Source organism: Myotis daubentonii, chromosome 2, assembly GCF_963259705.1.
Source record: "Myotis daubentonii chromosome 2, mMyoDau2.1, whole genome shotgun sequence".
Taxonomy (NCBI): Eukaryota; Metazoa; Chordata; class Mammalia; order Chiroptera; family Vespertilionidae; genus Myotis; species Myotis daubentonii.
In genome coordinates, this window is record NC_081841.1 from 202,674,107 (window position 1) to 202,699,052 (window position 24,946).

Below are 24,946 nucleotides of genomic sequence, written 5' to 3' on the forward strand. Positions count from 1 at the left end.
CGCTAGTTGGCGCAGCGAACGTCACAGTGAACGCCACAACATCAGCCCAGCATCACGTGACTCACTCGTTCACTTTAAGATTTGACATACAAGTAATTTGAGTTACAAGCTCCATCACGGAATGAATTAAACTCGTAAGTGAAGGCCCCACTGGACTTGAGTCCTGGCTAGGAAAGAATACAGAGGTAAGACTCAAACTATAAGAGAAAGTTTATTTAGAAAGTCACAGAGGTAGAAGAAGTGAGTGGTACAAGAAATGGGCTCAGGAAACAAGTTACAGAGGCAAAAGAGTGCTCTTGGAGCCTAGGAGAGGAGAGATAGAGATAGAGATAGAGATAGAGATAGAGATAGAGATAGAGATAGAGATAGAGATAGAGACAGAGATAGAGACAGAGATAGAGATAGAGAGATAGAAATGATAGAGATAGAGGTAGAGATAGAGGTTAAGAGAGAGAGAGAGAGAGAGAGAGAGAGAGAGAGAGAGAGAGAGAGATGATAGAGATAAGGAAAACATGCCAAGGGGAAAGGAGAGGGGGATGGAGACGGGAGAGGCTCAGGTTTGTTCCCAGAAGAGTGCATGCACTGGGTCCTCTGCCCTACAGGCTTTTAAGAGGAGGGAGGTCACCCTGGCCGGTTTGGCTCAGTGGATAGAGCGTCCGCAGGTCCCAGGGGAGGATCTCAATAGAATATTCATCAGCTTTCCAGGTATGTTCTTTCAGCAGGCGGGCATTAGTCAATGCAGTTGGTCCTGAAGTCAGCTTGGCATTGCTTGCCTGGTTTTGCTGCTTTTCTGGGCCTGGAGCTGAAAGACAACTGAGGCCTAGATGTTATCCCTGGGGATTAATGCTTAAGGGAGTGGTGGTGCAAGGGCTTGTATGGGAGTAGCATGAGGACACTCTCTGGCCCCTTGTTCCTCCTCTAAGGGAGTGTACTGCATGACCAGCAATATGTCAGGGGAGGAAAGGCCAAGGGGGGGGGGGGGTCCAGGCCACATGACCAGCAATGTGCTAGGGGAGGAAAGGTTGCCCTTGGGACAAGGTCCTTGCTTTCCCAGTTTCACCCTGGTGGCCTTCCATACCTGGTCTACAGTCCTTATCTGAACTTGTATGTCTAACTGCCTCCCACAGACTCACTGAGAAGTAAAAGTCACAGTGACAGAAGTGAGACAAGGCGGGGCTGCTTTAACTCACTATAAAGTCAGAGAAAAGCGGTCCTTGGAGACAGGTTCAGGGGTTAGCCCAGGACCAGCTGCCACTGGCCATTGCTCCCCTGGTTGCAAGTCTCGTAGGGACTCTTAGAGTTTAGGAGATGAACTCCTGAGAGGGAAGAAAGGCATGGGTGTGCTGGGGGCTGGGAGGTGGGAGGGCCTGTGTTCCTTTATTTATTCCCGCTTCCCTGTGCCCTGAAGTTCCCTCAGTAGACAAGCCTTCTGTTCCATCATTGGGAAGAAGTCCTAGATGCCAGCTGAACTTGGAGGAAATGACTCATTGTGAATAGCTGAGTTTTCTAGATAGGGAAAGGCTAGCTTTCTTATCACCAATTTCCACTCCTTCCTCTTCCCTTTAACCCTCGTCCTCTCCTCTGCCCCCCTCAGTTGCTTTCAAACCATCTGGGATAGTCTATATATTACTGGTTTTAAATATGAGCTACAGAGCATCCTCTACACACACACACACACACACACATGGCTACTATTGCCCTGGGGCAAGTTCCCTAGCAAAACATACTACAGAAGTTACAGAGAACCGGTTGAGGAGAGGTGGAGGAAAATTAGGTCCATGTTTGCAAGAGCACATGGGAGGCACCAAGGTTTCACTAACCTCCTTCAATAGTTCATCCAGCACAATATATTGCAAAGTTTCTTGTCTTCCTAGGAAGAAAAGAGCTGAATTTACCCTATGTGTGACAACACAAAAATATCATGATAAACCTAATAGCTAATATTGATTTAGTGCTCACCAGGTGCCAGACACTGTTCTAATTGCTTCACATATATAAATTCCTTCATCAATATAAACTCATTTATTCGACAATTTTACAATGCTCCAAAACAGCCATGCCCAAGGGGCTATTGAAGTATTTGGGGGCTACTTGTCTCTACATGTTTTAGTACATGGATTTTTCCCTTTTCCTGTACCTCCCATTGCTATTAAGTTGCTAATATCACCACTCTCAAATTTTATTTGCTTCCTTTAATTTCCTACAGGTTTAGAAGGATAAACCAATCATGTTGGAATAATATCCAGAGAAAGTTGAATATGCTTTGATAAGGGTATATAAGGAAAATATATTTACAATGTGCATGTGGTACCCAGATAGAAATAGAGTCAGTATATTTATTTCATTCATTTTAGGTACCAGAACCTTTATGTTTAATGTTTTATGTTGAAATAATTTCAAATTTACAGAAAAGTTGCAAGAATAGTCCAAGAAAATTACCCTCCACCAACCTCTCACTAACTGCAGCTGGAAGTATCCCAGTGAGGTCATAGATATAATTTCTCATTTAATCTGTCATACATTTAATCTCCTAATCATTCCTCCTCCTAATGATAATTAAGATTTGATAAATTAATTTTTGTTACCTATATTGAGCCTGGAATCAGAAATATAGAAAAGCCCTCCCAGACTAGGTGGTTCAGTTGGATAGGCCATCCCATGCACCAAAATGTTGTCCATTCAATTCGCAGTCAGGGCACTACCTAGGTTTCGGGTTCCACTCCTGGTTGAGGCACGTACGGGAGGCAACCAACTGATATCTCCCCACACTGGGGATCAAGCCCACACTTGAACTGTGGAATTGAGCTGTGACCACTGAGCCATGCTGGCTGGGCTGTAGACAACACTTTCTTTCACGCATCCCAGCACTGGACTAAACTGAACTGAAGGCTCCAAACTGAAAGATCCACCTTGAACCAGATTTCAAAACCTCCATTAATCTGACCTCCCCTTCCCGTGAGAGCCCCTGTCAGACTCTGTCCTGCAGCATTCTCCCCTATCACAGTTAAGCAATAAATCAAACCTCAACTTATCTACGGTTGTTCTGCTGATATTTATAACCTGGCAGCTGAGTAGTGAAGGCTCCATGGAGATCTAGTTGAGACCAAGGTGTTCCTTCCACCAAAGTCCCAGACCCTGGACTTGGAAACAGCACATCCCTGGAGCCTCCTGCTGGACGGCATGCTGACGGCAATGGTGGGGTAAGTAGGTCTCACATTGGGTACAACTCTGAGTTCTTTTTTTTTTTTTTTTGTCTATATTTTTTTTATTGATTTCAGAGAGGGAGGGAGAGGGAGAGACAGAAACATCAGTGATGAGAGAGAATCATTGATTGGCTGCCTCCTATATGCCCCACACTGGGGCTTGAGCCCACAACCCAGGCATATGCCCTGACTGGAATCGAACCCGGGACCCTTCAGTCCGCAGCCCAACACTCTATCCACTGAGCCAAACCAGCCATGGCTGAGTTCTTTTTTTTTTGAGCATCCAAAATGCTCAGTTTATTTTGTCTCCTGAGAGTAAGAAACCATTTTAAGGAATCCTTTGGTCATGTGATTTAATATTAAAAAACTTTTCTTTTGGTGGAAATCTACTTTGTTATTTACAACACTAGTATTTGTCTCTGTCATTATTTTGTCTGCATCTTTTACAGGAAACCTCACAGAGAAAGGATGGGCATAGGCCCCCAAGTACACTCATTTATCAAACGAGCCCTGGAGACATAGCTGTTTGTAATCTGTGGACAAACTTTGTCTTGAATCACTCATCAAGCCCTTTTGAGAACTTTCCTGAGTCTTATCTTGTTTTGTACATGAGAGTCTAGTTTTGGAAGAGATTTCCTCTCCAAACCTTCTCTGCTTTACTGGCACTGTAGACCTTGCTAGGATTTATAACTGGATGGCAGAGCTGTTGGGTTGTCACCCCAAAATATAAGGTACAAATGCAACATCATAGACCTACTGCCCCTAGACTCTGATGGGCTTGTCTTGGTCTAAAACTAAGTCTGCACTCCCTCTGGGCCGGGTTTCTGCTACTTTCATGTATATATGCTATAACTCAAATTTGAATACTTATCTTTTAAAATGACATAACATCAAAAAAGATCATTTAGAATTATAATGGCTACTCTGTGGAACGTTTGATGTAAACAAAATTGATTATTTAAGAGGCACATTAGAATTTAAAGAATCAAACTCCACTTTTTTATTGGTATGAAAGAAATTCAGATACCAAATTGCTTTCTTTCTTTTTTTGGAAGGGGTTTAAAACTTGCTTATTTATTTTTTAAAAAAATAAATTAAAATACATCTCTTAAGGAAGCGAAATTGCATTCTTAAGAGATTCCTAGGCCAAGGCAAAAAGAAAATGTGAACAACTTAAAATAATTTTTTTTCAATCTTTAGAAATCATAACTCCAAACTTTACAGCCTTTATCCTGTAATTCCTCTTCCCAAAATCTGTTCTTCAACTTCCCTCTGTCTCTTCCTCTGATCTGGTTTCCTTCCCTCCTGGCTGGCCAGAAACCCTCAAAGCTCAATTACCCCTTGAAATTAAACTTCTCTTTGAACAAGGAAATGTTCTTTTGGTTGATCTTAAGCTTTTGTCTTGCTCTAAGAGCCATTGTCCAAAACCTTAGAAAGCTTACACAGGATAGACAAATTTGCCTAGGGGAAAAAAACATTACTTGATACCAGGTGTTTACAGCCTGGAGAATTCTACCCTATCTCTCAAGTGATGAGGCATTTGTTTTACTGGCCTTGTTATTAGTCTGTTATTAAAGAGCTTTGCAAAGTCCTGCCACACTCAGCTACTTCACTGTCCATGTCACCCAACATTCAGGAGAGACGGAGAGAAAAAAAGGGAATTCTAAGACTAAAGTTAGCAAAATCATTGAAGACTCTCAAACTTCCATGGCCTCAAGTATTGCCATTGGCTTTATGATGATGAGATAACTACTTCTGGTTCATGAAATTATCCCGGTAGTGGTACAGAACAGGAGCTGGCTTAGACCAGACATTCATCTCTGATAGGGAATAGGTACTCTTTTAGGGGAAGAATGTTGTGCGTACATCTCTGCAGACCTCTCTGGAATCTTTAATGTTACTAAAATGATCTAAGAAGCAAATAAAAAAATCAGAAAATTAGGTAATTTGTCTAATGACACCAAATCGGATTTGGAAGGAATCTTCACCTCAGTGATCTGACCTATTGTCTTTTTTAAGTATATTTTTATTGATTTCAGAGAGGAAGGGAGAGGGAGAGAGAGAGAGAAACATCAATGAAGAGAGAAAATCATTGATTGGCTGCTTCCTACATGCCCCCACTAGGGATAGAGCCCGCAAACCCGGGCATGTGCCCTTGACTGGAATTGAACCAGGACCTTCAGTCTACAGGCTGATGCTCTACCACTGAGCCAAACCAGCAAGGGCTGACCTATTGTCTTGATTTATGTGGGCCCTCTCGGCTGTCAGTGAGAAGAGAACAACAAACTCTGAACACGAGCCTTCTCTTAGTATGTTTGTCTATGTTGCAATGCTGCAGGTGGGTGGTCTCCAGAGTCCTAAATGCTAAAGAACAACAGCTGTCCCTTCAAATAATTCAACAAATAATTATCACACCAAAAGAGCAGGAATATCTGATTTTGTGGAAGTTGAAGCAAACACCTTCAGTATCTTGAAGGCTGAACCAACCATTCCCAGAAACTTGATACAGGATGTGATGTCTCAAATACAGTGGGACCTTGACTTACTAGTTTAATTCGTTCAGAGATGGAGCTCGATAAGGAGCTCGTTAACTCAAATTACTCTATCAACTTAATGCAAAAAATCAGCCGAGAGACAGCTGGTATCTCAAAAAACTCGTTAGTTGGGACACTCGTATGTCAAGGCCCCACTGTAGTTGCCAAGATCACACTGATCACACACCCAGACACTAAGGGCTTATCTTCAGGCCCTGGATGAAAAAGGGCCACAAGGGAGGATGAAAACAGTTTGCTGTCTTCATTAGCATGGCTTTACTATTCCATTGTCCTCATTAGCATAAGTTTGCTACCCCAGGAGACTCTCCTCCAGAAGATAAAAGTTGCAAATAACTTTATAGTTCATCCTAGGAACTTATCAAAAGACCCAGCAACTCAGGAAAGCATCAGTATAAGAGTTTATATTCCAAGATGCTTTAGACACCTCACTTTGCTGTTCACAAATCCTAAACTCTTATATTATGATAATTACCCAATTCCAATCAAGTCCTTGCATTGAAAGACCCACCTTAAACCAGACTTCAAAATCACAATAATTCAGGCTCTGCAGTTTTTTTTCTCTGAGATGCTATGTGTCGAGTTAGCATTCTCCCTTCCTCTAATGAGCAATAAACTCAATGTTGTGTTATCAAGAGGTTACTTGGGTAGTATTTGGGAAGCCAGCAATCTACAAGGACAAAGAGGAAATAATAAAGACAATAAAGAAAAAAGGCAGATTACAATAAAATAATGGCAAGAACACTGAAAACAAAACAAAACACTTCTCATCAACAAAAATAAATGCTGGAAGACAATGAGCTAATATCTTTGATGCACCGAGGAAACATCATTGGGAACCTACATTTCTAAAGTCAGGCAAAAATATCATTTCCAAGACAGGGAAAATTGGAAACTTTTAGACATGCAAGCACTTGGAAATTTCATACCAATAGTCCCTTACAAAAAGAACTACTAAATAAATGAACTTGAAAGGAAAGAACAGGGTAAAGAATCAAGAGTATGCAAAAAAAAAAAATTGTTAAAATGTATTGATATGTCTAAATAAATATTGAGTGTTTTTAAAAACTTAAAATATCAATTATTTTTGTGTGTTTTCAAAAACCAGCTGGCACTCCAGTTAAAGATAGCATATTTTTTAAAAGCATGCAATTCTGCTTCCTCCTGCAACCCCACAAAAATGACAGTCCAAAGATTTTTTTAAAAAACATTAAACCTACCAGACTGAAAGGATAGGAAATATTTCAGTAGCAACAAAATGTTGACAAATGTTGACGATCAATCTGATTTGTTCCACAGAGCACCCAGAAGGCCAGGGAACTGGCAACAGTAGGTATCTCTGGAAGTGTGAAGATGAGCTGCAAACAGAGACTTGATTGGAAGTCTGTTTGAATGAAACTCCACAGACCTCCTGTCACTGCACCTGCTCCTTCCCTCCCCAGCATAAGCTCCAAGGCTCATTCTCTGAACAAGTAAAACAGAGAGTCTCTTGACTGGGGGGATTGCAAGCATATTTGAACATGGTGGTAACCTACTAAAAACAGAGGATGCCCACGGAACAGGGCTTCCAAAGGTAAAGGGAATTCCCAGCATGAGGGTAAGAGAACACTCCAGGGTAACAGCTCTGCCTTAGTCTAGAGACCCACCAGTCCAGATGGGAATCAGGCGGAAGGCTCCCCAAAAGATTTATGGGAAAAATTATACTGAGAAGCCCAGCCAGTGTGGCTCAGTGGTTGAATGTCAACCTATGAGCCAGGAGGTCATGATTCGATTCCAGGTCAGGGCACATGCCCAGGTTTGCAGGCTTGATCCCCAGTGCGGGGTGTGCAGGAGGCAGATGACCAATAATTCTCTCTCATCATTGATGTTTCTACCTCTCCCTCTCCCTTCTGTTCTGAAATAAAAAATAAAAAATGTTAATAATAATCTAAAAAAAAAGAAACCTGTGAATTTTGTGTATCTAATAATAGAGCCTGGTATCCCAAACAAAAATTTACCGAATTAGATGGAGGATTTAACAAGCCCACAAACATGTGAAAGATTTTAATTCCTCTCTCAAAAGCTGGTAAAACAAGACCAAAAATTAAGAATTTAGAATATTTTAAAGCCTTACATAGAAGAGAAATAAAGATAGAAATTTGAATCCCAAAACAGAGATTGAATATTCTCTTCAAGCATGTGTGAGGCATTTCCTAAAATTGGCCACATTAGAAGCCACTAGGGAAATCCGAACCAATTTTATAGAGCTGACGTTTATAATTACTTCATACTGATTGTAGAAAATTTGAGAAATGTAGACAGTTTAAAGCACAAGATAAAAACCATATGCAGTCCCACTCTGACCAGAGTTTACCTCTTTTAATATTTGACATATTTCCTTAAGTCTTTTTCAAAATGTGTATTTATATGTTTTTTCTTTCCTTTTTTAAAAATAATACTGAGATTTTTAGTATATTCCTTTGTATCCTGTTTTATTTGCAAATAATAATTTTGGCTTATTTCTCATCTAGGTACACTCGCTCTAGAATTCATTTTCATTACAAAGTCAGGCTAATGGGAAGAATATCTGCTACCTGCCACAACGTGTGGTTCTAGGAAGAAAATTAATCATCACCGTGGTAAGATGTGTTCACCCCCAGGTACATCAGGGAGAAAGTGGCCACTGAATGCATTGTGGAGAAGGAAGGTATTATCCAGGCTTAAAGCAAAAACCAGATTCTCACTCGAAGCAAAGGGCCCACTTGCCTTCCTCCCCAAACAAGGGGGGGGGCGGGGATCCCCATTAACACCAGCCCAACACCTTAGAAGACAGCACCCAAAACACTAGCGGGAACCTAGGGAGTCGAAGTGCTAAATAGGGGCCAAGAAAGAAGCTACTAAAGAAGGACAGGGACTCGGGGCATGCAGATATAGAATAAGTCAGTATCACTACTGGGCGCCTCAAAGGACACTGTGTCTTTCTCTGTGTCCTTCCCTCACTACACTCCCATCACCAAATAAAGTCACATCTGTTGGGCCTCTGCTACTTGATCCTTTAGGTGAAAGAGCTGAGGAAAGACTGGCCTCGGGGTACTCTGGGCCTGTGGGTACTTTGGGGTACTCTTTCTGCGCCCCTTTTACTCGGGGAGTGGGGGAGGATTAGAAAGCAGCAGGGGCACCCCCAGGGAACTGCATCTCCCCCCTCCAGCACTCACTCTGGGTCCTGCCATTGGGGTCATGTCCTCTAGGAGGAGGGAAATTAAGTCCCTGCTGGAACCTCTTCTTTAGCACAGAATTACCTGGGGATCCTGTCACTTTGGCCAGTATCTTCTCTGACCCAGAGATCAAGCCTGATCTGCCAGCCCTGCTGCCAATGTCAGTCCAGATTTCAGCTGCAGCGGATGTCGTTTTCTCATCGGAAACCAGGTTCCGCCTGACCTTATCCACGTCCTGCCTTCCTCCGGCCAGACAGTTCTCCCTGGTCCGCTTGGCTCTGAGCAGCCTCACCTGGTAACATTCATTACCGTCCCACCTCCAGCATCGCCCGTGCTAGGCCTGGGGGAAGGCAGCAAGGTCTTCCTTAAAGTGTCTCCCTTCTCAGAGCTGGGGGGAGAAGGGGACATCTCCACAATGAAGGTTAAGCAAATGTAAACAGGAAAACAGTCTCGGAGCTGACAGGTGCTTAGAGCAGAGGAGGGAGGGAAGGGAAGAAGTTGGCATCACTAAGAGGCAGCACAGGTGAGGCCTCGGCAGGGAGCTCGCTCCTAGCTGAGCTGGGGAAGGGCCCCTGGGAAACCGCTGCGCCTCCCCCTGTGCTGCGGCCCGGCCCAGGCGCAGGAGGCTTGAGAAAACCACCAAGGACTTGCACTTGGGAGCCAGACGGCCAGGATTTGCAGCTCAGCTCTGGCCCTGACTGGGGTGTGACCTGGGCAAATTCCTAAGCCTCTCCGAGCCTCGGCCTCAGCCTCCTCCTGCCTAGGGTGGGGGCAGTCAGGCGGCTTACCCGATAGACCTGGGGGAGCATACAAGGAGCTGGGATTTGTGAAGCCCGGGGCGGGTAGAGCACACGACTGAGTCCCTGACTGTGATGTATGGGCGGCGTGTTCTCAGAATGGGGAAGGCACAGGTGAGTGTCTGCGTGATTAATGAAGGCTGCCCGGGCAGCAGCGTGTGTGTTTAAGCCACCATCTGGGCCGACTTGCATAATGTCATCTTTAAGCAAAATGCCTTGTAATTGGCGCAGCTCCGAAAACACACATGCACACGGGCGAGCAGGCATGCGGGGCGGAGCTGCTCGCTGCGTGGCGTGGTCCGGGTGGGTCTGTAAACACGAGCGCGCGGGGTGGGGTGCGGGCCAGCCCGCGCTGCGTGTCCCCCTCCGACCGCTGGGCGTGCGACTGCGTCCCTGTGTGTCACCAGCGCACACTGGTGTGAGCCTGCTTCGACGCGCGGGCCATGGCTTAAAAATAGCTGCTCCTCGCTCCAGCGGTCGTGCCGAGGCGGCCGAGGCGACGGCAACAGCCGGAGAGTCATGGCCCAGGGGCCGCGGGCGCCTGCGATCGGCCTCCGGGACTGAGACCCCCGCGGCTCAGAGAGGTAGAAGGGCGCCTGCAAGGGGGGTAGGGTGGGGGTCGCCTTCCCAGTGAGGCTGTGGGGGAGGGAAGGGGCGGGAGAGGGGGCCTGGGAGCCGCGCAGGCTGAGCCCTCCCGGGCTCCCTCCCGCACCCTCCGCGCCAGGCTGTCTGGGTTGCAAGGGCTGGGCGACAGCCATGAACCTGTTACAACAGCCAGCGGGAGTTGGGGGGATGGGGGGATGGGGGAGGGCGCAGACGGGGCCCCTGGAAGCCTGCAGATGGGATTGCAGAGTGCAGAGGGGTGTACCCGGGACGGGATGGGGCTTCTCCGTCCCCCACCCCCCAGGAGAAAGGGAGTCCCCGGGAGGGGCTTCTTGTTACCACGCAGCATCCCACAGGCAGCAGGGTCTGCTTCCCGGGAGATTGGAGTAAAGGCATGGGCTCCTTAGGCCTGAGGAGACAGGTAGATGGTGGTGGTGCGGAGGCTATAGGGCTGTGTTTCTCTGCTCTGACTCAGACACTGGAATAATGTCTCCCTGCACACCCCAAATCCAGTCGCCCCTCACCACTCCTTATCCTAATACCCCCGCTTCTTCGGCCCTGTAAGTGCGTGGACTCTGCTGGCCCAGGGGAAAGATGAGAGCGTGTGGGATGGGGACCCAGTGAGTGGGCAGAACAGAGGTGGCCTGTGCTGCTGGACCTCCTGCTGAAGGCTCTGGGGCTGAAGACAGGAAGAGGGTGGGAGAGGGAGCCTTCACACCCACCTTCCTGCCTTTTCAAACAGTCAGACACACACACACACACACACACACACACACACACACACACACACACACAGGCTGCCTGGGAAAGGAGGGGTAGGGAGGGCTCCTGCCACAGCCCCCGCTCTGCCTGAAGGTCCCAAGTGTCCAAGGCTGGCCCTGCCCAGCATTGCAGCTCAGCCTATGGTCCCCCTTTCAAAGGACCAGCTGTCCAGAGCGAGTCAGAGGCAGGGCCTACGAGCCCTAGGGCCCAGCAGGATCTCTCATTCTTCCCTTTCCTCCCCCTTTTCCAGTCTCCCACCCTCACCCCACACACACACACACACACACACATACACACACACTCTAGTCCTGCTTCGGCTCAGAAATTCTCACATTAGAGATGAGGTTTAACCTTGAATGCTGATCAAAGGAGGGTGGTTTGATTGTTGTGCACGTAGATTGGCGTCTTCTCCCATCGGCTCCTGCATTCAGCAGGTATTCTTCAAACTTACACTCCCCTTTATTGCTATTCCCACTCACCCCATGCCCCCAGCATACACTTCCCATCGCAGGCTTATCTCTGAGTCAGTGGTCAGTCAGGCTTATTTCTGAGTCATGGGGTAAAGCAGCCCATCTCTGAGCACTGGAGGAGAGGGAGGCTTGACATATGTCAGGGCCCCAGCTGCCGCTGTCTTCCTGCTGATTCTCCCTGGATGGAGAGAGCCACCCTCACCTCCCATCCCAGCCTCTCTGGCTGTAGCCCCAGGCAGATGAACCCGGATTCAGGCTGGCAAGAGCTCCAGCGTGGGCACTGCCACCCAAACACCAGATGTTTGTGTGTGTGTGTGTGTATATGTGGGGGCAGTGGGGGTGGGGCACTGGAGCAGAAACGGGCAGCTGGGCAGCTCCCTCTCCCTGTAAACAAGGACATGTGACTCTCCCACCTCCTTGTGTGGCTGAACCAAAAGAGCAGAGAGATCGGCGGCGCTGCCGCAGCTGAAGGAGAAGAAAACCCCAGAGCCCTGCCAGGACCAGACTTCCCTCCCCTCCCTGGAGAATCCGCTCCCCAGGGCCCAGCCCTGTTGGCAGGAAGGAAAGAGGCTGCTCGGGACTCACTCAGGTGTGTTTCCCATCCCTTCCTCTTCCAGCAACAGCTACCTGGAGACTGAGCCGGCACCACTGCAGCCTCCCGGGCAGCGCTGCGGTTTCTGCCACCTCTAAGATGTGCCCTGGGAACTGGCTCTGGGCCTCCATGACTTTCATGGCCCGCTTCTCCCGGAGTAGCTCCAGGTCTCCTGTCCGCACCAGAGGGGCCTTGGAGGAGATGCCCGCTGTTCAACATCCCTTCCTCAATGTCTTCGAGTTAGAGAGGCTTCTCTACACAGGCAAGACGGCCTGTAACCACGCCGACGAGGTCTGGCCAGGCCTCTACCTCGGAGACCAGTATGTACCCAGCAAACCGGGGCCAGGGCCGTGTGTGTGTGTGTGTGTGTGTGTGTGTGTGTGTGTGTGTGGAGAAAGGGTGCAGACAGGCAGTGAGTTGCATTGTGGGTTCTAGGTTGAGGTTTAAGGGGTCGGAATGTATGGACATGGAGTGGAGGCTCCAGGGTTCGGGGGTGGGCAGGATTATTGATCTACCCAACTCTGGTCAGAAAGACTGTCATTTATTTAGCAAAATTTTTATTTTATTTTTGTTTTTTGGTTTTTGTTTTTAATGCTTATCCTATTAGTGAGGCTATTTTTTCCATTGATTTTTTAAAAATATTTTTTTATTGATTTCAGAGAAGAAAGTTAGAGATGAAGGGAGAAGGATAGAGAAATAGAAACATCAATGATGAGAGAGAATCATTGATTGGTTGCTTCCTGCACGCCCCACACTGGGGATGGAGCTCACAACCTGAGCATGTGCCCTGACCAGGAATCGAACCATGACTTCCTGGTTCATATGTCGATGCTCAACCACTGAGCCATGCCGGCTGGGCTCCATTGATTTTTTAGAGAAAGTGGAAGGAAGGGACGAGGGGGAGAGAGAGAGAGAAACATCAATGTGAGAGAGGCACGTGGATTGGTTGCCTCCCACACATGCCACAACCCAAGAGTAGGGATTGGACCTACACAACACAGATAGTGCCCTTGACCGGAATCAAACCTGTGACCCTCTGGTGCACAGGCCAACGCTCTACCCCTAAGCCATGCCGGCCAGGGTGCAAGGTTTATTATTGGAGGCTCTGTACTGGATATAACAGATGACTTATCTACCTTCCATCTATTATGCTGCAATGTGGGGCTGTGGAGGGAAGAGCATCAGAGGAAAAGTAGTCCGCTCCTCTCTCCAGGGCTCTGTAGTATACAAGGAGTTTTTCACATGCATTTTCTCTCTTAATCTTCACAACAGCCTTGGGAGGTAGGTACCACTATCCCCAGATTACAGATGAGGAAACTGAAGCTCAGAGACATTGTGACTGGCCCAAGGTCACACAGGTCGTAAGTAGCAGAGCCAGGACTTGGAGGTTTAAGTTCAGTGCTCTTTCTACTTGAGGAGTTTGCACTGGACGGGGCATCTGCCCTAAGATAATGGCCATGTTGCCTGAGAGGCGTCTGCACAAAGCGGAGCGGTATGGGCCATATGAACACCCAAAGGTGACATCATAAAGCCGGGTAAATGTGAGCATGAAATAATTGGCAAGAGAAGATTCTGGTTGTCAAAGAGAAATTAAAGTAACAGGGGAGCCAGGTGTGGGAGAAAGGGTCAGAGTCATATCATCTCACGGTTAGGGGGGATGTTAAAAGGGAGCTGGTCCAAACTGATGTCCCATCTGATGTCCCATTCCCCTCTGTTGCATCCATGCCCACACATTGACCTCCTCTCTTGCTTCAATACCCCGGTGACAGGAGAATTACTCTCTCCCAGGGTCTTCACACCTTCCTTCAGCGAGATTCCACTGTTAGTATGGACTTCTTGCCTGGAGTTCAGATCCAGTAAAACCTACCTCCAGATCAAGTAAAATCCCCCATGCTCAAAGCTCTCCTCAATGTTTTATTATGGCTATTGTTTACCCACCCCCTTAGTCTCTTCTTCTCTGGGCAGAACCTCCCCAGGGCAAGACTCCAGGTCATTGCTTATCTTGGTTCCTCCCTCCTGGGCCATCAGTAAGCAGAGTGGAGGCCTCAGGCCAATGACATTAGCTCCACAGTACACAGACAAGGGACTCTCGCCCCACAGCCTGGCTTCCCCACCCTTCCTCTAACCTCTACTCAATGCAGGGACATAGCTAACAACCACCGTGAGCTGCGGCGCCTGGGCATCACCCATGTCCTCAACGCCTCACACAGCAGGTGGCGAGGCACACACGAGGCCTACGAGGGGCTGGGCATCCGCTACCTGGGTGTCGAGGCCCATGACTCGCCAGCCTTTGACATGAGCATCCACTTCCAGACAGCTGCCGACTTCATCCACCGGGCGCTGAGCCTGCCTGGAGGTAGGAGGGAGAGCAGGGCGGGAAGGGACGTGGACGTGGAGTTGGGGGAAGGCCGAGGGTCCTGGTGTGGGGAGAGAAAGAGTTTAATGACATGACAAAATTCCCAGGGTATGCTATTAGGGAAAACATGCTGTCAGCCATTTAAGAAAAGAATATATGGTTGCCCTCGCTGGCTTGGCTCAGTGGATAGTGTCCGCCTGTGGACGGAAGGGTCCCAGGTTGGATTCCAGCCAAGGGCACACCCCCGGGTTGCGGGCTCGATCCCCAGAAAGGAGCATGCAGGAGGCAGCTGATCAATGATCCTCATCATTGATGTTTCTACCTCTCTCTCCCTCTCCCTTTCTGAAATCAATAAAGTATTTTTTAAAAAATAAAATAAAATAAAAAACACATGGTGTTTGCTTTGGCAGCACATATACTAAAATTGGAAGATACAGAGAAGATTAGCATGGCCCTTGGGCAAGGATGACATGCAAAGTTGTGAAGCGTTCCATATTTAAAATAATAATAATAAAATAAAAAAATACATGAAATAATGTAAAGACATAAAAATGGAGAAGGAATGAATCCAAAATGTTCAGAGTGGCACCTGGGTGGTAGGATTATAGGTGATATATTTCCATCTTTTGTTCCTTTATATATTTCTCAATTTTCCAATTATTTCTACTTTGAGCATGTCTTGCTTGAGTGGTCAGAAAAAAAAGTGTATGTAAATAAAAATATATTAAACATCCCCCCCCCCCCCCAAAAAAATGGTTGATAGAAACAGCAAGATGGAAGGTGGGGGAGATGGAGGAGTGGCCACGTCAGACTCAGGGTGTGTCCCATGATGAGCTCAGCAAATATCAGCTGAGGCCCCGCTCTGCACAGAGCTCAGGTTTGCATTATTTATGAGAGTCTCTCCCTTGAGCCCCCTCTGGGTTTATGGATGCTGACCTGCTGCCTGTTCTCCATATCATTCGGTCTAGAGAATTTGCTGAGGAATCTGCATTCTTTTTTAAAATATGTTTTTATTGATTTCAGAGAGAGGAAGGGCGAGGGAGAGGGAGAGAGACATCAATGATGAGAGAGAATCATTGATCAGCTGCCTTCTGCATGCCTCCCACTGGGGATTGAGCCCGAAACCCGGGCATGTGCCCTGACTGGGAATCGAACCATGACCTTCTGGTTCATAGGTTGATGCTTAACCACTGGGCCTCACTGGCCAGGCAGGATCTGCATTCTTACCACCCCTCATCTGCACCTCACCCTGTCTCCATGCACCTCTGTCACATCTTCCTCCTCTCTCTCTGCATAGCCCTCTCCCTAGCCCCCTCCAACCCACCGCAAACAGTGCCACAGCCGCCTCTGTGTCTCTCCTCACAGGGAAGATCCTGGTGCACTGTGCCGTGGGAGTGAGCCGATCCGCCACGCTGGTGCTGGCCTACCTCATGCTGTACCACCACCTCACCCTCGTGGAGGCCATCAAGAAAGTCAAGGACCACCGAGGCATCATCCCCAACCGGGGGTTCTTGAGACAGCTCCTGGCCCTGGACCGCAGGCTGCGGCAGGGTCTGGAGGCCTGAGGGGTGGGGAAGGGAGTTCAGGCCAGGCGCGTGGGTCCCTGGCTCCCAGCTGGAGAGAGGAGGCCCAGTGACAGGTATGGGGAGGCCCAGGGAACCCATCCTCTCCTATAGGCAGGAGAGAGAGAGGGCTGGAGCGTGGTCCCACCATTGCTGTTTGTCTAGATGGGATGGGGAGTGAGGGTCGGGGTGTGATGGACACTCAGGAGGGAGCTGACCAGGGAAGGAAGCAGCTAGGCTGTTGGCAGAAGTCGGTCCTGGGATTCAGACCCCGTTGGATTCCACACAGGGCGCCCCCGGTGTGACTCAGAGCCCCTTCCCCTCTTTGTGCCCAGGTGTTCCCCTTTCTCCATTGTCAAAACAAAAGGGTCCCCTCTGGCCTGCGCTGGTGCAGGGAATCTGAATGTGATGGCGGAGGGCCTCGTGGAGATGGTAGTGTGGAGACAGCCGGTGAAGAGGTGGCATGAAAAACTGTGAAACCCGAGGGAAAAACCCACAGACTTGTTACTCTAAGCACAGGAAGAGGAGGTGTGGGAGGGTTGGCACTGTGCCCACGGGTGCTGACTGTGGCCCAAAACCACAGAGGTGCATGACTGGGAGCCTTTAGATGATCGCTCGCTTACTGTGTCCAGGTGTCTGTAGGAAAAATAAAGATGGTGGACAAGAAGAGAGCCTCCTGAAGTCATCGACAGCTTGTTTGAGTTCTGTGCCTCTCCCCTGAGAACCCAGCCTTGCTGGGGCAGCAACAGTTCTTGACTCCCTCATATGGGTCACAAGACACCCCCCTCCCCCGCTAGCCTTTAAGCCTCCACCCCCAGTTCTTAGGGGAGGTTTCTCCCAAGTGCAATTTCACACTTCTGCTTAGTGAAATTTTGAACCGTTATTTCCAGCTGTGTCCACACAGGGGCAGCAGAGGACCAAAAACTTCAGGTTTGAGACCATTTTTACGTAGCAGCTCACACAGACACCCTTCATCTCCACGTTTAGAATACTCTGTTCACAAGCTCGAGTGTGTAGGAAATATAAGTTTATTCTCAGAAGTCAACTTGGTTTCTATAGCAGGTCCCCACTATGATAGGATAGCAGGATATGATCTTAAACCAATCCCAGCCTAAATCCTTCCTTCAGATTTTTTGTTTTCCTGTTGCCAAGGAACAGGAGGAGGGGGAAGGAGACGTGATGTAATTGCTTCCTCTTCTAATCTTTCTAGGTTTGCCTAAGAGAAGTTAGAACTTAATTCTAACTTCTAGCAGAAGTTAGTAGTGTAGCTACTAAAGTACATTTGACTGGACAACCAGAGAGAAAAGTATGGTCTCTCTGTTATCCCAAGGGCCAAACTGCCAGCTACCACCTCCCTCCTTTTTAAAAAAAAGGCGTGTTCCCAGAACAGAATATCTGCCTAAATGGGAGAAAGGGATGGGGTGGGAGAAGGGGGGGGGGGAAATATAGCAAAAACCGTCACAATATATCTAACGTGTATATCCTACCCCAAAGTATAGAAACTCAGAACCTCAAAGCGAGATGGTGCCTTCATAGCGGTTCCATTTCCACTCTCCAACGAGACAGACAGAAATCGTCCTTTCCGTGTCTTTGATGATAGTCATCCAGCATTTGTTGGGATGTCTCCGATGGTAAGGAGCAACCACCTCATTTCCACATCATTTTACCAGCTCTGAGCATTAGGAAGCGCTAACACAACACCCGAGGCACAGTCGGAGGCCGGAGGACCTGAGAGCTCCCGGCTGGAGCACGTGGCCAGTGGGGCCTTTGTGTGTCACCACCTCTTCCCCACCTGGTTACAGGCAGTAGTTCTGTCGGCCTCCACGGGGTTGCTATTGGTATTTAATTAGCTATGAGACAGGAAGCTCCACGCACAGTCAGCATTTAACACATGTTCTTCCTCTCACTCTGTCTCTCCCGTCAGCCCTTCCGTGGTTTGATGCCACCTCTCATGGCTCTTCTGTGTCCTCCCACCTCCAACCTAATGGCTCTGGTTGTTTCCCAGAGTCTTACCAAGTTTCAAGGTTCCTCCTCAGCTTGCCCATGTTGGCAGTTCTAATTGTGGCAATGAGACATGGTTGCAATGCTTCAAGCTAGACCTACAGGAGGCCAGCAAGATCTATCAGCTGGGCCTCAAGTGCTGGTTACTCTTGAGGGACAAACTTAGCAAGGGATAGAGTGAGGTCTCTATTCAGAATGTTGTTGCTAATTAAAATGCATTGGTTCCCTGCTCAGACCATGAGTTAGAGGACGTAAGTATAACCAAAAAGAACTCCCAAAGCACTCAGGCTCTTAGAGGGACTGTTACCATGATCTGGCTGGTATAGATGACAAACCTCCTTTGTTCTAGTTTAGTAAGTATGTTTACTCTTCATGTAAACTACAGCAATCAGAACCCTATTAGTGCAGTCTGATTGTGCCTCAGCTCATCCCCTGTTTCCTTCCGGTTGAATCACTTGAGAACTTAATTCTAACTTCTAGCAGAAGTTAGTAGTGTAGCTACTAAAGTACATTTGACCAGAAAACAAACTCCCAGGTTCTCCTCACAGAGCAGATGATCCATGTTTACTACGTACAAGGCCATATTGCAGCTGTGTCCAGGTACTCTTCTGCCTTTACAGGAACTAACTCATTGAATCCTTATAAAAACCATGTGAGGTCCGTGTCATGGTCATTGCTCTGGAACAGAGAAATTGAGGTGACGTCATTTTCCCCAGGACACACAGTCAGTGGAAGAGCCGGGACGCCAGCCTGGGTGCTCTGGCTCCGGAACAGTGTGTGTGACCGCGTCACGCTGCAATGCCCTGCCTCCCTCTAACTCCACCATTTAAGGTTGTGTGTGTGTGTGTGTGTGTGTGTGTGTATTGGTGACCTATGCGGTTCAAGGGACAAAAGAAGGGTCCACAGCCTAATCATCACACAGAATCAGTCTTACCCTCCCAGGGGGCTGATGGTGACACCTGTCACAGGTGGGTCTCACTCCCCCTGCCGAAACCGAGGTTAAATGTCCAGTCTTCCTCATCCTGTTCTTGAGGGCCGTGGACTGCTTAAACCCAAGCAGAGGACTTGACATTGAACAGAAATAAACGTGCTCTTGGATGCGGCCTATGTTTCCAGCCAGCTGAGCCTCGCCCTTCGGGAGCTGAGGCCCGTGTCAAGGTCATCATCCTGCCCCGTTCTCCTCCGCTGGGGCCTCCAGCCTCAGCCTCAGACCCTGTGGCAGGCCCTGGGGGACCTTGCTGCCTCTGAGGAGAGGGAGGAAGCTTTGCCTTAGGTCAGTCCCCTCTGTAACGAATCCCAGCTGAGAAGTTCCACAGGGAACAACCTGTGATGGAGAGATCACAGTGGAACCAGAGAGGCAGCAAAGAACGTGCTGGCAAGAAAGAGGGCTGCGCAAGGTTGCACCCCAGGGCCCCCCCACCCCTAGAAACCATCCCTTAAAACAAGGGTGGGGAAGGTCAGGCCCATGGGCCGGATAAGGCCCACTGAATCATTTGGTCTGGCTGTCTAGGTGAGGAGACAGAAGAAAGCTAGGTAGCCAGGGATGGGACCACGGGGGAGGGGGCACAGGGGGAACCCAGCTGGGTGGGGAAAGAAGGGCCCCTGTAGTAGATGTGAACTTTATAATATATAGATGTTACTAGGATAGGAATCTTACAGATAACCAATCACAAGGCAGTGAGGTGTATAACCACTCCCAAAGATGTTACTAAGGCAGAATGCTTTGAAAGGACCAATTAGGAGCTGGCAAGCTATGTATCCACCCCTACGCAAAGCAGCATGTGCTTCCTCTCTCTCCCCCCCCCTTTCACCCACCCACCCCCGCGTGTGAAATGGGTTCCTGACACTCCTGTGGGGGGGTATGCGTTCCCCTGCGCCCACGTGGCTTATGGCTGTTTGACCAAATACAGCAGGCTAATTTTTAAGTTGATAATTCTGTACGGCCCTCGAATGATGTTATAAATATCCAAATGGCCCTTGGCAGAAATTTTAAAGGTTCCCCACCCCCGAAAGAAAAGGAAGGCTGACCAGAGGAGCAGTGGGCCAGGTGATCAGGAAAGATAAACCCTTGATCAGAGGTCTCTGTCCTCAGATAAAAGGAGCAAAAGAGCCAAGGGCTCAGGGAAGAGCCCTGCTCACAGCCTCATCCCTGGAATTGGTCAAGATGTGGCCCCAGGTGGTAAAAGGGGGTTTGTGGGTGTCATTAAATTACAACCTTGTGATGGAGAGATCACACTGGATTAGAAGGTAGGTCCGATCACGGGAATCCTTTAATGCAGAGAAACTTTTCAAATTGTGGGGAGAGATCTGACATCTGAGGTGAGGATGGACCCCACTGCTGGCTTTGAGGAATGCGGGTGGCCTCTCAAAGCTGGGAAAGACAAGAATCTGATTCTTCCTGGGCCCTCCTGACAGGGCTGATTGTAGCCCAGTGAGAACCACGCCAGGACTCTGATCTACAAAACTGCAGGTCAATAAACTGGCATTGGATAAGCCATTAAGTGTGTGATGATCTGTTCCTCTTAGGGGCAGAAATAGACTATTAGGGTCTAGTTATTAGTTACAAGAAATATTAATCATGCTCTGTTCACCGTGATTGTTTTGTGCTTATTAAAGAAAGCACGTTCGAACCTGGCAGGGAGTTGTATGCTCCGGGACCTGGGAGCTATCCTAGAAATGCCAACCATCCTCCACGTCCGAGAGCTACCTATTATCAGGGAAAGATTAACAACTTTGTTGCCCAAACAATGGAGTCCCGCCCCAGCCCACATTGCCTGTGATCTGTAACCATTACACTCATTTTTATTCCCTTTGCCTACTTCCCCATGCCTGTAGTACCTGTGTTGCATACCCATTCTTTTTGTTTGTTTGTTTTGTTAATCCTCACTCAAAGGTATTTTTTTCCATTGATTTTTAGACAGAGTGGAAGGGATGGGGAGAGACGGAGAGAAACATGGATGTGAGAGAGGCACTCCGATTGGTTGCCTCCTCTACGTGCCCCAACCTCGGGACAGATCGAGCCTGCCCTTGATCTGAATTGAACCTTTGATGCTCCAACTACTGAGCCAAACAGCTAGGACTGTACACCCATTCTTACTCCTTTTGCCTACTTCCCCATGGAATCTTTGTCCTACCCCATATAAGCTGTTGGCTTATGGGGATTGCAGAGCAGATTTTCTTGGATAACCTGCTGCTCTCCCATACTGCCAGCATTATTGGAATAAACGCTCATATATGATTCAACCCTGTCTCTGCTTAATTGTCTCAAGTAGTGACAGGCAGCCTGGATCCACTGGTTGTCCAGTTACACTGCAACAGGAAACTCATAGCAGCCCCTTGACTCACATGAAGATTTTCCCCTATGAACATCCAGTCATGCCCTAACCGGTTTGGCTCAGTGGATAGAGCATCAGCCTGCAGACTCAAGGGCCCCAGGTTCGATTCCGGTCAAGGGCATGTACCTTGGTTGCGGGCACATCCCCAGTGGGGAGTGCGCAGGAGGCAGCTGATCGATGTTTCTCTCTCATCGATGTTTCTAACTCTCTATCTCTCTCCCTTCAACTCTGTAAAAAATCAATAAAATATATTTTAAAAACCAAACAAACAAAACATCCAGTCACTGGTGAAAAATGCAGGAACTAATCTCTAACACACACACAGGGGGGAAGGTCATTCAACAAGGGTGAAAACTAGCACCTGGCAGCAAACCCCACCAGCCAAGGGTGCTTCATGTTCTGTGCAATGTTTCAGTAACTGGGAAATGTTACCCAAAATGTGGGTTTCCGGGTCCCCTTACAAAGCTGAAAGGCACCGGGAGCCCTCGGTTGCATGTGACAGTGTCAGTACGGGCTGTCCCATTCGGAGGAGGGAACGCCTGCTCTCAGCTCATCACTACCCACCGCTACCTGTTCTCTCACACGGAACCTGCTTTACTTCTTTAAGATCATTTGCCACAACCCTTGGGGGTAAGCCACCCCCTACCACTGTGTCCTAATGTCCTGCCCAGATATGTAAGATACTCCTCACCCTGAGAAGCCCTGAGTAATCCACCTTCCCTCAGCTCCCAATCCCCCACCTGCTCCTAGACATTCTGGAATGTTCTGTTTGTGGGCAGTGGTCACCGGCCTTACAAACGGCCTGGGATTGTTCCTCTGATTGAGCAGACACTGAAGTCGTCTGCCAGATCCCCATTCAGCGTCTGGAGCCGGGGGGAAGGGGGCTGGTACAGCTGTTCCCCGAGGAAGGAACCTCAGAGGCGGAGGTGAGTGGAAAGAGGCCCAGCCTTGCCTTAGGAAGCGGGGAGGGGATCCTGCAGGAGCTGGCTTCCGATGGCCATGGCCCGAAGACTGGAAGAAAGGAGCTCCTGTTCCCCCGAGGCAGCTTAGCCTGGGGCAGTTTGCATTTTTTAGAATTCCGAGATTAACTGGGGAAGAGAAAAATCAGAGGGGACAGGTCTCTCCCTTCTGGTCCCTGGAGTTCACTCAAACTAGGTCAGGGCTGGGCTAGTCCACATTCTCCATCTATAACCGTGACTGAGCCTGAGCTCTTGATCCCAGGTGAGGGACAACAGTAGCCATGAAGAGGTCAAGGATGATAAAAATATTAACCTGGGGAGGGAGACAGAGTGTGATCCAAGAACCTCCATGTCCTCCCACCCCAGGGCCAGAGCACTAGGCTAAGTTGTACTGACAACTCAAAAATACTCCTTCTTGCCGGGGAGATGTGGCTCAGTGGTTGAGCGTCAACCTATGAGTCTGGAGGTCACGGGTTCTATTCCCGGTTAGGGTATATGCCCTGTTGCAGGCTTGATCCCCAGTGTGGGGCATGCAGGAGGCAGCCGATCAGTGATTCTCTCTCATCATTGATGTTTCTATCTCTCTCTCCCTCTCCTTTCCTGTCTGAAATAAATAAACTCAATAAATATATATTTTTTAAAAATACTCCTTCTTGCCTCCACCGTGGCACTTCGGCCCCAGTCCAGGGATGGGGCGGGGACCCTCACTTGAATTAGGAAAAAGGAGAGGTATGTCACAAGACCAGGAAAGGGGTGAAAGGAAGTGAGGTGAGGCAGGACACCCAGCTTCACTCCATTTTCCTGCCAATGCATGCCAGGAACCCCAGCTCCCAGCTGCCAAGCAAGATGAGATGGTGACTAGCCCAGCTCAGGGCACACAGGTGAATGATCACAGCCTCCAACACGCGGGGGCTGGAAGGAATCCAGGAGAACTTCTCATTCGGTGATTTTCTGATCGTGCTTCACGGGGCTCCAGTATTGCAAACTAGCTTTCCCTGGGGCCACTCTATGTGGAGGGGAACAGGGAGAGAAACCCCACCCCCATGGAATTCAAACAGAGCAGCTCTATTTTTACGTCTTTTATACATGCAGCTTCTGTTCTTCAGTATTATTTAATAAAACAGACTCTGCCCCTCCCCCCCAAAAAAGAAAAAGGTTTGAAAACCATCAATCTTATCTAATCATTTAGTTTATAAATGAGGAAACTGAGCCCCAAAGAGGTGAATAACTGGAAGTCACAGAGCAGGTGCCAACACCAGGGCTCGGTCATGGGGAGCTGGCTCAGAGTCCGCCAGATTTCATTCTCCACTTCTTCCTGTTATTCATAAAACTGCCCTGAGCTTCAGCTAGGCTCACGACTGTCCAGCTGGAGACCTCGCCCCCCAGTCCCCTTTGCAGATAGATGTGCCATGAGACTAAGCCCTCACCGATGGAATTGGGACAAAAGTAATGCTCAAATTCTTACAAATAAAACGCTGTCCTCCACTTCTTCATACCCTCCCTTGGGGTCAGAACATAGATATATAGTATACCTGGTAAGCCAGCTTCTGCTACATAAACAAGAAACACATCTTAGCACAGGGACAAGCAGCAAGAAAAAAGAAGCTTGGTCTCTGGTGGCTTCATCAAGCAGAACCACCTCCTTTCTTTGGAAAATTCATGACACGGAAACAAACTAGATTGCCTGAGTCTCTGTACTTTTCTGTCTCTTTGTTATAGTAGCTGTTATCATTTATCTATTGTTAAATAGTAAATTACCCCAAAACTCGGTAGCTTAAAACAACAAACATTTGTTGTCTCAGAATTTCTGTGATCAGGAATTCAGGAGCAGCTCACCTGTGTGTTTGTGATTGGCCCTGAGTACCCTGTTTGGAGCTCTCAGCAATCGATAGTGGCTCCCTCTGCTGGGGCTGGGTGCCTTTGGAAAGGACTAAAATGTGCACCAGCGTCTGCTTTTCCTAGCCCTGGGCCAGATTAGATCAGACAAAGACTCAAAGCCTCCAGAGACCCACTTCTGCCTGCAGTCCCATTGACATTCATATTTTATTAGCCTCAGTTTATCGACCACAGGATGGGGTGAGAGGTCTTTCAACAGGGTGGGGCAACTGCCTTCCCCCCAGGAAAAAACTGGATAACAAAGGTTTACTGGAGAAAGATGTTCTCTACAGTGTGAGGGAATGACTCAGCACAGGAAGCCCCAGAGCCCCTAAACCTGGATTCTGCTCAAAGAGCTCCAGTCCACTCTTCCCTCCCTCTGATGGAGCCCAAGGTGAGTGGCCACACACAAAACTTTGTGTGTTGGCCCTTTAAGAGGGTGCCTGCATTTCCAGCCATCTCTTGCAGGCAGACAGAGACCCTGCTACTTTTCACAGCCAGATGTTCTGTGGGCACCTTTTTCACTTCTGGTGCTCTCTGCTGGGGGTGTCCAGCTTGGGGATTAGACCCCAGAGTTCTCAGTAGCAACCCCCCAGTGGCAACCCCCTACAACCCCCCATAACTTCAGTTTCTGTCTGTGGGATCCACCAGCCCTTTCCCACCTCTGCCCTTCCTACCAGTCTCT

At 48.5% G+C, this 24,946-nt stretch overlaps 1 protein-coding gene and 1 non-coding gene across 3 annotated transcripts; both read left to right on the top strand.

Moving 5' to 3' along the window:
- Positions 1-10,057: 10,057 nt before the first annotated feature.
- On the top strand, positions 10,058-16,758 carry DUSP26 (dual specificity phosphatase 26). 2 transcript variants are annotated; one of them, XM_059685431.1, is made up of 4 exons: positions 10,058-10,330; positions 12,199-12,493; positions 14,315-14,529; positions 15,895-16,758. In XM_059685431.1, exons 2-4 carry the CDS (start codon positions 12,273-12,275, stop codon positions 16,092-16,094), a joined length of 636 nt encoding a protein of 211 aa, XP_059541414.1. In that variant the 5' UTR covers positions 10,058-10,330; positions 12,199-12,272; the 3' UTR covers positions 16,095-16,758. The 2 variants fall into 2 exon arrangements, with proteins under 2 accessions (XP_059541414.1, XP_059541415.1); XM_059685432.1 differs by having other exon boundaries at positions 12,205-12,493.
- Positions 14,924-15,029, top strand: LOC132228899 (U6 spliceosomal RNA). The gene has a single exon (XR_009451507.1). It is a non-coding gene; the product is annotated as a U6 spliceosomal RNA (small nuclear RNA).
- Positions 16,759-24,946: the final 8,188 nt, after the last annotated feature.

Coding starts and splice junctions, on each gene's coding strand:
- DUSP26 (XM_059685431.1), top strand. CDS start 12,273: ATGTGCCCTGGGAACTGGCTCTGGGCCTCCATGACTTTCATGGCCCGC. Junction 12,494..14,314: donor GGCCTCTACCTCGGAGACCA/GTATGTACCCAG, acceptor TACTCAATGCAG/GGACATAGCTAACAACCACC. Junction 14,530..15,894: donor GGCGCTGAGCCTGCCTGGAG/GTAGGAGGGAGA, acceptor CTCTCCTCACAG/GGAAGATCCTGGTGCACTGT.